We start from the raw sequence: 12,251 nt of genomic DNA on the forward strand, positions 1-12,251 counted from the left end.
TTACTGGAATTCACTCTACCCTACTCTCCAGTTTTTTCCTCTTTTTCCAAATATGTAGTGATAACCAAAGGAAACCACAACAATGGTGTACCAAAAAAGCAGCTTTCTGCTTTGAGAAAGGGAACATCAGTTGACAGGATTCTCTCTTTATATCCCACAGTACTCAAAGTGGATCACTGACAGCCAGCACAATATACATTGGCACATCCTGCTTAAGAAGCCTAAGCCACCAGCACATAAAAAGACTACCTTGCTTCAGACACTGCCTTGAGCGCTGCATCAGGAAGTTCTATTTAGCACAAGAAAGCAATAAGCTTTGTTACGCAGTTCAGTTACACAGCCCACAGGCACAGAAGCGGCTTAAAATGAGTGTGTTATTAGCTTTACTACTCCATGTGAAGAAACTGGGACAAATATATTAAAGGAAGGAACATATACGATGCAATCATCAATATTATAGAGACTAACAAAGGCAGGAAGAACTGGGGCCCACCAACATCTGCCCTGTTCATTTGCATTGCTAGGAGCTGATTGTGTGGAAGACACAGGCCTGAGTGCAATGAGTAATCCAGACTCAATGCTTTGGAGAAAAAGTAAAAAACCAACTCCTTGCTAGTACTCCATAGGCAGCTATTCTTAACCAGGAGGATCAGAAAACTCTGTGGACCAATAATCCCTGTTAGCAAGGGTGGTGGAATAAGGCAAAATAAGGAAGGCAAGCCTCAGCAACACCCCTTCTGCCCCCCAGGTCCCACCCCTTCTGCAACTTTCCCTACTCCCCAGCTCCCCTTCCCCATGGAGACAAGACATGCCTGACCCTAGCCCTCCACCACTGCAGCCAGGGAGCCAGGCTGCCCTGCCACAACCCCAGCTTTCCTGGGGGACGTGGAGCTGGTCTGCTGCATTGTGGCACCTGCCTTTCCAGGGGACAGGGAGTGTGGGCAATGCCTTCCCTTACCTGTATTACCCACCGCCCATGCCAGTTAGGCATCCCATTCCATCTATACATATCCAAAGATACCGCTGTCATCTAACGAATTTTTCCCTCTTCTTCCATCCCAATAATCAACTGGGGGTTATATCTTGTTCCCTTTGAAATCAGTGGGGTCCTCTCATTGGATGAGACCAGGGATCTGACCTCTACAAGTTGCTGAGGGAAGAAAAATCTCGCTGCACAAAGGAAAAGCAGCAGCCTGGTTATGAGATTTTACAGCATTTCCCTGTGCTATACACGACTTCAGTGTTTGGAAAATCAGCTTGGGCCATTAATACCAGCAAACAAGTGACCCCAAAACTCAACAGAGAAAGTGAACCTAAAGGTGTGTGACCACACAGCCCACCAGGTGGCACAGTGGAGCATGGGAAGAAAAATTCCCTACCCGCAGTTCAGCTGGCAGGGCGCAGTCTGCGAGTAGAGCCAGATCCTCCTGCAGCCGGTAGTTACCTGGGGGCTCAATCGTCAGCACTTTCACACAGGTCCCTGGCTTGGAAGAGACTGGAAAAAGGAAAACAAAAACCAAAAAATATAGATCCCTACAAAAAACTACATCTAAAACCTTTCCCTCATATTCAAAATGATCTTTGGGGAATGTTTGTTTTGGCTGATTTTGAGTTTCCACTGAAATCTAAAAGTGTGCCTTCCAAGAGAGAGACACATGCACCTGCTAGCAGTGCAAGGGAAACAGAGGACCTAGATTCCACCATTTCCCCTCTTACATCTCCACTCACCCCTCAACTCCAGATCAGTTATAGAGACCATGGCGAGGAAAGGGAGCAACCATGAGCCTGTTCTCTTCTTCTGTCTGCTACCCGTCATTACAGTGCCTTATGGGGCTGCTTCCTTCCCACTGGAGTCAATCCTAGATGACACAGTAATAACTTAAGATATATTCCTGTTGAACAAGGAGGGTGAAGCCTAGTGAACTACAAACATGCTTTCACTCTTACGTCCAGCCACTGGTGAATCCACTGGCTATGTATTTAGAGTGAAGTCATAGAACAGTAGAACTGGAAGGGACTGCGAGAGGTCATTAAGTCCAGCCCCCTGCACTCACGGCAGGACCAAACACCATCTATATCAGAGATGGGTAACCAGGATTAATGGGTGGACTGAATGAGTGGTCCTCCACCTCAGTGGGTTGCAGTAACATGCAGGTGTTCCACCTGCTGCCCCATGGTTCCCACGTGCTTCCCACCCCCAGGCACCTCTCATGCATCAGAACCCCACACTTACCTGCTTCTCCCCTTCCTCCCAGCACTTTCAGAGCCAAGAATCACCTGATTCTCCTCCTTCCTCCCAGAGCTGGAATGCCACAAACAGCTGATTCACGGCATTCCAGCTGGGGGGAGAAGAAGAGTGGGACCGGAGCCTGAACCAGCACTTTCAAAGTGCCACAAATCACCTGGGAGGGAGGTGGAGACTTAGGAAGTGTGAGGCTCCTGTGCCCTAGTCCACAACAAGGGCGTGGGAGGCAGCCAGAGGTCCATGGGCCACAGATGCAGGCCCAATGGGCTGCAGGTTGCCCACGACTGATCTACATTGTCCCTGAAAGCCTAAGTCTGGCTTATGCTTTTCCTGCTATTATGCCCCGAGTCTCCTGGATCAGGTGTTAGTAGTACTGCTATGATTTAATTACCTGGGGAGGATTAATAACCTTTAAAGACTTAGATCTTTGGGGGGCAGAGTCACTGTACAGGGAGCTGCTCCCTCATTCACCCAACATACCTAGTGAAGCATCACCCAGTACTTGCACAAGCCCCCATACATGAACCCCCTTCCACTGAATATCAACCCCTGCATCTGGACCCCTGTGCAACCAACCCCCTGCTTGTGGGCCCCACCCCTGCACCCACTTCATCCCTCACTGAGCTCCTTGCACTCAACCCCCCACCCTGATGAGCCCCACACCCCTATCGAGCTGCACTCCCACTCCAGCAAGCTTCCACTCCTCCAGCATCCAGACCCCTCTGCTGAACCCCTATATCTTCATCTGGAAGCCCCTGCAGAGAGTTCCAAGGACTCTGCACTTGGAACCCCTCCAACAGGGCTCTGTGCATTCAGATTTTCCCACGCTCCTAGACCACACACTGTGCTCCCTGCACTCAAACTGTCTCACCCAGAACTCCCAAGTCCCACACCTGGATCTCCAACACTGAGTCCCTTCACACTTGGATCCTATCTAGTTGAGCCACAACTGGTGCACCTGGCACAGAGGGGCAGGGCCCCAGGTAGGCTCAGGCCTTGTGCTGTGTCAGGAAGGGGTGCAGCCTCACCACTGAGTCTATAACCCTGGGGGTGGGTGTTACAGGGTGATCTCTCACCCTCCTACAGCCAGTGGCCTGTGCTCCCCACTGCCATGCTGAAGCCTCTGCATTTACTGGCAAATAAAACGTGCAGAATTTTAAAATATTATGTGCAGGATTTTCAAATTTTTGACCCACAATTTTTATTTCTGGGTGCAGAATGCCCTCAGCAGTAACTACTGTGAAATCTTATTGTCAGCTTTGTCTTTCCTCTCTGTGTCCATTTACAAACTTCACTTGCTGCCTCAAGTCCAAATTAGATTGCACTTGGCCAAAGTTTTTGAGCCTCTTAGCAGGGAAATCTTGTAAAGCAAAGTGCAGTCGGGAAGATGAAAGTTGCTGCAATGAAATCTTATGGATCCCAATGCAAACATAGTGAAAGAAAAGTTAACAATCAGTGATTAAAGAGTTAAACTGCATTGTGCTGGGTGTTACAAAGGATTTTTTACAGGAATGATTCACTGCATTAAAACCCTCTCTTCTCAGGTGAATCACATCACCATGAGACCTCATTTTTCCTGACATTTTGCTCATCATAATATGGGCTTATCAGATGACTCTACCAGGTGGTGGGCGAAATGACACCGAGATGTGCCACAACATGAATCCTCCACCCCCACTCCCAAGAAAGTACTACACCCATCAAGATGGGCCGCCATGACACCTGAACTGGCTGAATGTCCCAAATGGTTACGGGAAACACTGGGGTGCATAAAAACCCAATCCACCAAAGACCTTATTGGTGCTATAACCGATATCCAGAGAGGTGCACTGGAGAATGAGCTACATAAATTCTAATTAGAATTGCCTTCAGAAAACAAGCAACCTTACTAGTGGGGCTGGATAAGTTTGGCATTGACCCACGCCAAACTGACAAAGCTGTCAGACCAGAGTTCCCCAGAACCACAGATCTACAGATGCAACTGAGAAAACTATCCCTGACCCTTTAAAGCATATCTTCATGGCAGAGTTAATTTAGGCTCTCACTCAGGTGTTTCTCCTAATCCCTCTGTTGTCCACACACGAAATCCTTTCACCCAGATTCAGTGGTGCTTTCAGACTGTGCTGGATTGTCTGGGGCTGCAGACTAAAACCTGAGAGGCACTTCTATACAGGGTGGTAGTTTGCCCATTTTGAAGGGAGTAATGGAGGCAAAAATCATTAGAGTGCTAACAGTTCTCAAGTGCCTTCCCACAATTCCCCCAGACAGGTGTGCATAGACAGACAGTTCCACAATTTGCCAGCAGAGAATCAGAGCAGCACCTCTTCTTGCCACATGAAAAAAACATCAACTAAGTCCCCAGAAGTCCTAATATCACACATGGATAAGTGCAGCACCAGTGATGACACAGTACCTCTGGAATAGCCTCACACTTTGGCTTCTTACACCCAACCTAGGCAGACTCAGGTGATAGACACAAGCACCGAACACCCATGTTAACGCTGCAGAGAAGACACAGACTAGATTTCTACCCATCTGTGGAAGACAGGTTGCTGTGACTGCTTGATGATAATCATCACATCTAAGGGTGCCTTTCATTAGAGGCTTTTCAAAGCATTTTCCACCCATTAACCCTTGAGTGACACAGAGCTCTTGTCTAAACTAGGATAAAAAAAGTTTGTTAGAGCATGTTCTTGCTTTTTACCCTATTGGAGATAAGGTTGGAAAGAGCCTTGTGATAGTTTAAAGCAGAAGTTGAGTATGTAATTGCTTTAAACTTGTATTTTGTGTGAATCTACCTACCTATCCCACCCAAAACACATATGGGAACACCAAAGAGATTAAAAGGTTCAACAGAGATTCTATTTGAAGCTTTGTTTAACTGAGGAATTCATATACCATACCAAAGGGCACACTAAGAAAATCTAGAGAGGAAGACAGATGAGACCAAGAAATCTTTCACTTGCACATAAGACTCATCCCACATCACATGAAACATGGCAGATTCAATGCTAAGTATTCACACCCTAGGTTCTTCAGCATATCTAGGCACTTTCATAGGGACCTGAAAGAATCTCTCATGATGTTCACACCAGAAACACTGGGGCTTGGGTGACAGTGCTGTACCTACAAATCAATTCACACACTGCATATTTCAGGTTTTTTTCTTTCAAAATGGATTAAAGAGACAATGAAAAAACAAAACCAAAATCGTTGGCAGCAGCAAGCAAGAGGGTCCCTCATCTGATGTTTGTGAAATGCAAGAAATGCAGAGAATTCAAAAAAGAGCAGTACAAATAATAAAAGGAGCTGGAGTGACTTATCCAGAAAGGAAGATTAAACAAAGCAAACCCATGTGCAGCTCAGCTAAAGAAGAACATGAAAGCATGCTAACATCTTGCATACACCTGGCAGGTATAAGCATCCAGGAGGGACAACAATCATCTAAGGAGGTGTAACAGGTATGAAGTGAACCAAAGAAAAGTAGATCAGAATATTTGGGAGCATCTCTTAAAGCAGCAGAATGGTCTCAGGAGACAATACTAAAGTGTTTAAAAAAAGATAGGACAAAGCATTGGCAAACACCATAGTGATTAGTCCTGCAGTGCCTGGAGGGAATAGACTGTTTAGCCATTAAACCCTCTTCTGAGGTTGCTGCACAGTACAGAACATCACTAACTGCTTTATAATCTGTCTTTATTCTCAACTTTCTTACAATTCTTTTTATTTTATAATAATACGCCACTGGTTTGCTGGGTTGAAAAGAAACCTTTCCAAGATCATGCAATACAAGGACATCTGCACTACACATACATTTTTATAGTGCTGTCCATAAGCACTGCCACTGGAACATTAGAGCAAAGACCTCAAGTTTGAAAACAGGCGTTCACAAATCCTGGCCTGAAATCATGTGCTTTGCAACATACAGAAAATGTTTCTGAACTTTTTTTAAACAATGCCTCCAGTTCCATAGCAAGGATTAGGTCTTAATCTGGACAAATTCTGACTGAATTCTTCCCAATAGGTTAACAGGTTTTTGTGGTCATATCCAGAGCACACCAAAAGTGGAAGCATGGAAGTAATTACACTCAGCATGGCAGATGCTAGTCTGCCTGCCTTAGGTATAATGGAAGACCTCAAACCAATTGTGTGTGCCTGTGTAGGAGTCTGCATGTTTACTTTTGATACTCTTTCCATAGCATCAAGATACCAGATGCTTTAGATATACAGACTCGACTTAGATAACGAGACTAGACAGGAGAGTCATCCATGCAATTACTCTCTGGAACAGCACTGGCTACAGTGTGCATTATTGCTCCTTAAATAAAATACATTGGATCTATTTTTGCACCAGGGTTACTGACACTGGATCCCAACCCAATGCAAATACACAAGATACTCAGGCCTGAGTCAGATGCTTATTTCCTAGAAGTACGAGCAGAAATTTCTAATATACAATAAGGAACAACGTTTTGGCAAGTAAAGGACATCTTATGACTCAACAGGTCTTTCCTGCCCCTTAAGTTCTACAATACTTTCTTGGGGATTCTAACACTTGTTTCCCTGGTTCACGTACAACATATCTCACTTGACATGTAAACCTTTAATGTTACCAGCCATAACACTGTCAATTCACCTCAGTCCTGCTCTGTCACTAACACATCACTCAATCACTTATATCAATGTCTTGCAAGTATTGACTAAGTCACACAAGACCCTCATGAAATAAAATCATCATCACCACCACCCCTTTGTACAGAGGGAAACGCAGAAGTTAAAGTGATTTGCCCAGTGCCATACAGGACGCTCACACCAGGACACGGACAGAACTTTAAAGCAACTCCTATTCAAATTACTTCTGCTGAAGCAATTCGTCTCTTGCTCTCCTATACTTGGGCCCCAAAGCTTTAATGCTACTTGCAATATTGTTTTATTTCTTTCCTGGACCTCATGCACAGAGGCTGCCAATCGTGCCAAAGTGCATGATGGTTTCAGAATATATATATAAACTACCTTAACCTTATTTAATTTGCAGCCTAACAAATAGATTACATATAACCTGTGTTTTTGGAGAAGTATGGTCATCACACCAATCAACTGCACCACCATAAACCTGTCATCCCGTGACTCAGCAAAACACCTTGATACTATAGGATGCTGTAACTCATAACAAAATTTTTGCTATCTGGCTGCCTGACTGGTTTGAGCATTGGCCTTGTAAACCCACGTTGCAAGTTCATTCCTTGAGAAGGCCATTTAGGAATTTGGGACAAATAGATTTTATTTAAAAAAAAAAAAAAATCTGTCAAGGATGGTTATTGGTCCTGCTGAGTGTGCAAGGGACTGGACTCGATGACCTCTCAAGGTCCCTTCCAGTTCCATGAGATATATATGGAGGTATTTTTTTTCTCTCAGTGTATTGGCCTATAGTTGGTATATAAAGGCTACAGTTGGTATATATAGTTTAAACTTCTGCCACTCGTTACAAGCAGCAGAACAATTTTTTCTTCATGCGTTTAAATATTTTTGTATGCACACCCATATATAAACAGAAAAAAATGCAAGATCTGTGATATAGCTAACTTTGCACTATGGGAGGACTGTCACTCCAACTACAACCATCTCACCTTAGGGAAAGGACACAACCACATTGAAACTACAAGCCAGAGTCTGCTCTCACATCAGAAATAATTCCACTAAGCCAAATGATTTACAATAGAGTATAAATGAAGGAGACTCAGACACGGCATGATTTACAACTACAAGTTTCTTTACCAATTAACTCATTGAACTGAAAGCAGTTTGGTTTTCTAAATTTATCATACAATAAACCCTTGAAATACATGGCTTTAAGTTGCATGTAACTCACTTTAACACAAACACAACTTGAAACTGTTTTGTGGCCCCTTCTCCCTGCCTTCCCCCAGCCACACAGCTGTCAGCCTGACAGCCACATGGCTGGATGAAGGCAGGGGGAAGGCTTTTAGCTTCCTAGATGCCCACAGCTTTGGGCAGCTAGGCAAGCTTAAAGCCCCTTCCCCCTGCCTGCTCCCAGACGTGGGGCTGTAAGCCTGACAGCTGCGCCGCTGGAGGAAGGCAGGAGGAAGACCCCTTCTCCCTGCCTTACCCCAGTGGTGCAGCTGTTCAGTTTCCCCAGTCCTGCAAGTGGAGGGGAGCTGGGAACCAACCAGCAGCCTGGTTCCCAGCAGCCTTATGCTGAGGAGAACTAGGAAACTGACCAGGCATGAGCTGGTCAGTTTCCCGGGTCCTGCAAGCAGCAGGGAGGGGGGAACCAGGCTGCCCCCTGGTTCCTGGCTTCCTCACACTCTGCGAGCCAGGAAACTGACCAGCCCTAGTGGGCTGGTCAGTTTCCCTGCTCCTGTAAGCCCAGGTGAGCTGGGAACCAGGCAGCAGCCTGGTTCCCTCTCCTCCACGCCTGACTTGCATGAAAATTTGAGTTACGCAGGGGTTGCAAGAACGCAACCCCCATGTAACTCAAGGGTTTACTGTACTTTGCTATTTTTATGCTGGTAGAACACTAGTCTTCCACTGGCTGGTCCTTATGCAATGGCCCAGTGCTGTTGTGTTTGGATCATGAACACTCCAGGAAAGTGTTCAAAAACCACACAATTGTTTACATTTTAAAAAACACATGTAAAGCATGCTTGGTGTGTGTGTGTGTCTGTATGTTTTATTCCCATGGTGTGTGTGTGTGTCTCCACACACAAAACATACTAAATCTAAATTACCTGACTGTTTCAGTGTTAAGTCAGGCATTTCTAACATGCAGAAAACACATGAACCACCACTGTAACCCATTAGTTCACTGATTGCAGTAACTTTGGTACATGCTCCTCCGTACTCTACTAGGGTTGCTTAAGTCCTTAATAAGACTTGAAGCCATGTTCCCCACTACTATGATGGTCCCGTTTGCTGTTCAGTTAGGGAATATTACAGAAATTGCACCACAAGGAGACTCCACGTGAAAGACCTATTCTGCTAACAGCTGTGCACAGAACTACTTGGTATTGTCCCCCACATCAGTCTGACTGCCAGGTGCCCCACTGGTGGAACGTCCCATGTCACGATCTCCCCTCCCAAGTCAAAAAGAAAACCAAACATAATGAAGAGAACCAGCCATTAAGGAGGAGCTCACCAAATTCATACACCTTTTTACACTTGGTCTCCAAATCCTCAATGAGATCCTGGAGCCGACATTGCTTGGCCAGTCTCTTGCAATCATTCACATATTCTACATCAATATCTAGACGACCTGGCAAAGAGAAACACCAAAATCCTTTCAACCAGTTCCTTGCCCTCACATCAGTCACCATTTACTTATTTAGGCATAATAAAACAGCTGGTCTACAGATAAGGGAATGGATGGACTGTGAAGGACTGCTAATAAGCTATGCACTCTCTCTTCCGGATCACTGATTTGAGTGTAGCTCACATACGTGTGGGTCATTACAACAATGAGAATTACTTTGTTGACTGCTGACTGGCTGAATTAAATTTGGTGACTGGATCACGCAGGTCCTCAGTTGCCTACACCGCAGCTGGACCCCCAGTTGGCAGTCTCAGCAAAGAGGTCAAAGACTGAGTGGCTCTTAGAGACAAAATTTCACTGCCCCTCATCTCTGTTCTTCAGAGACAGTGAGTGGAAGCTTGTACTGCTACTACCATCTTGGTTTGGTCTGAGAAAGAACTTTGGTTTCAAGGGCTGTCAATCCAGCAACTTTCAGGAATACCAAATTTACTAAAAAGCGTTTCGGAGAATGCACTAAGGAAAGCTAACTCTAAGTAGCTATGGTTTTCTGGTGAAGAAACTCTGATGGCTAAAACAACAAGGAATCTCCTAGCACCTTAAAGTTTTATTTAGGCACAACCTTTCATGAGCAAAAACCCACTTTTCCTAATGATTCAGTAAACTTTTTAAGTGTACTGTAAGAGAAATGTTAACTTAGTGCACCACCGTCTGGTATGAGGGTATATTGCATTTGCATTTTCTAATATGGAACACTTGATTAACAGTGACTGTATGTTTAAAAACAACTTCTGCTGGGAATGAATGACAATAACACGTAGTCAAATCACTCAGCAGTCTGAAACAGGGCTGCTAAGTCCTGAAATGCTCACAAGCCACTGGACACAGGAAGTACAGTCACTGCTCAGCTTAGGAGATCACGGGCTTAGATGGCAGAAGTATTTTAATTATCCTAGAGAAGGTACATTTCCCACATCTTTCCACTCAAAGTTGATTTTTATTGACTCCCCAGTCACTGGAAGAACCACAATTGGCAAGAGGTAGGAATATGTATTATCAACCAGCTTTCAACAACAGCATGGAATTGCTCATACTCCTCATATCTGCCAGATGACAGAAATTGTGTCTAAGCCACGGTTACCCTCCCACCCAGACAAACTTGTTTAGAAGCCTCTGCCACCCAAACAGTGCCAAGACAAAGAGGTGCTGACTACTGCAATCCAACACGGACAGATGCACAAGTCAAGCAGTAGCAACATACCTGTATAAAGATACTGCAAGAGGGAGCCAAAGGCTGCTGGGTTGATCTAAAATAAGACATGAAAAGGTCACCTATATTAAGCACACACATTTATCCAAGGAGCCTGAAGCATCAATACAGATATATACGACTTAACTAAATTGCTAGTACACTACACACTAAGGTAAAGGTCGGGGGTTATATTCAAGAAAGGGACTCTAGAATGCACGGGAGGTAAGAAAGAATGCCTCCTTCATGAAAACTCCAACTAGTGCAGTAATATCATTTTGAGTATACACACCAGTCTCCTGCTCCCTCACATAACTAGTGTTCCCATTCTACCCAGTTTGCACAGATCTGTAAATGCACTAACTTTTCAGTTTACCCACCCTCCCCTCATGTTACACATCAGAGAATGAGTTTCCTTGCAGGGAAAAAGCACAGAAATCTATGCCTACAAAGCTGGCAGGTAAAAGCAATATTGCAGTTCACACTGAAGAAGGCAACTACAGCAGAAGCACTATCACAAAAAGCCATCCATTGATTTCCCCACCACTTCCAGCTCTCCAAGTTAGACAAACTCAAGTTACAACCTAAAGAGCAGGAAGGATGGAAGATGATGAAAATTAGGGGTGTCCTGAGAAACAGGAAGGATGTTTGCAGTAGAAGAGCATCTGAGGTTTGCAACAGACAGCCAAACCACAGAAAAATATGCTGGAGACTGTTAGTAGCGGACAAGTAAAATTCACCTATAGCCTGTTTAGTCCTTTAGCCTCTCTGCTGAGGCAACCAGTCAGAGACAATGCCAATTATAGTGGTGATTTCTGTGGTGTGGCCCACCTGTCTACTGGAAGTTCAACAAAGGGTCAACTCATTTCAAATAAATGTCACCAAACAGCTGGCCAATGTTAACATCTGTTTTACTATGAGCCTGAGTTGAAGTTAAAACAACAACAGAGGCAAAATGAGAAGAATCTAATAGCCTACAGCTTTTAATATATCAGAGTAAGAAGCCATTTTTGTCCTTAGTGTCCATATCCTCTGTTCTGGAACTGTTCAGGCTTACGAAAGGTGTCAACTATGGAAATTACCCCTGAAACTTCCTTTTCAACCTCATTTTCCTTAGACAGAAAATATCTAAGATTGGCGGGGGGGCAGACCCTGAAGCGTGGTTATCCTCACCAGTGGGTGCTTTAATGCTATCATGTTCTTCCCTTTCCACTTGGTCTCAAACGTTTCTGCGAAGTAAACGCTGCGAGCACTAAGGATGCAGCGGTGGGCACAGAATGATTTTCCATGGACAATGAAGACAATGTCACTTTGGTAACCCTGTTCCAGAAGCCTGGAAGGGAAAAACAAAGACAGGAAACGAAGTTGGCTTTGTAGAACGAGAATACAGAGGAAAGTGAGGGAAGGGAGGGAAGCCTGCACCCTCTGGGAAAAAGGCAACTTGTGAACATCTTGTTCTTTAAGGAGCCATTATCAAACCAAGAGTGCTG

General features: G+C 44.7%; 2 protein-coding genes across 5 annotated transcripts in view; one reads left to right on the top strand and one right to left on the bottom strand.

Annotated features, from left to right (window-relative positions):
- Positions 1–12,251, top strand: part of MGLL (monoglyceride lipase) — a 243,289-nt gene that overhangs the window by 134,403 nt on the left and 96,635 nt on the right. Inside the window, exon 9 of one of the 4 annotated variants that reach the window (XR_012646968.1) lies at positions 161–1,366. The exons of the other annotated variants lie outside the window; for them this stretch is intronic. The gene's annotated coding sequence lies outside the window, so the exon portion shown is untranslated. Of the gene's footprint in view, positions 1–160; positions 1,367–12,251 lie in introns of those variants that run through there. 4 annotated transcript variants of the gene reach the window in all.
- ABTB1 (ankyrin repeat and BTB domain containing 1) overlaps positions 1–12,251 on the bottom strand; it is a 41,558-nt gene that overhangs the window by 14,972 nt on the left and 14,335 nt on the right. The window contains exons 5-8 of the mRNA XM_075005273.1: positions 11,935–12,094; positions 10,774–10,819; positions 9,402–9,518; positions 1,380–1,495 (exon numbers count right to left, since the gene is read on the bottom strand). Coding sequence (XP_074861374.1) covers positions 1,380–1,495; positions 9,402–9,518; positions 10,774–10,819; positions 11,935–12,094 — 439 coding nt within the window. The remainder of the gene's footprint in view (positions 1–1,379; positions 1,496–9,401; positions 9,519–10,773; positions 10,820–11,934; positions 12,095–12,251) is intronic.

This window comes from Carettochelys insculpta, chromosome 11 (genome assembly GCF_033958435.1).
Source record: "Carettochelys insculpta isolate YL-2023 chromosome 11, ASM3395843v1, whole genome shotgun sequence".
In the NCBI taxonomy this organism is placed as follows: Eukaryota; Metazoa; Chordata; order Testudines; family Carettochelyidae; genus Carettochelys; species Carettochelys insculpta.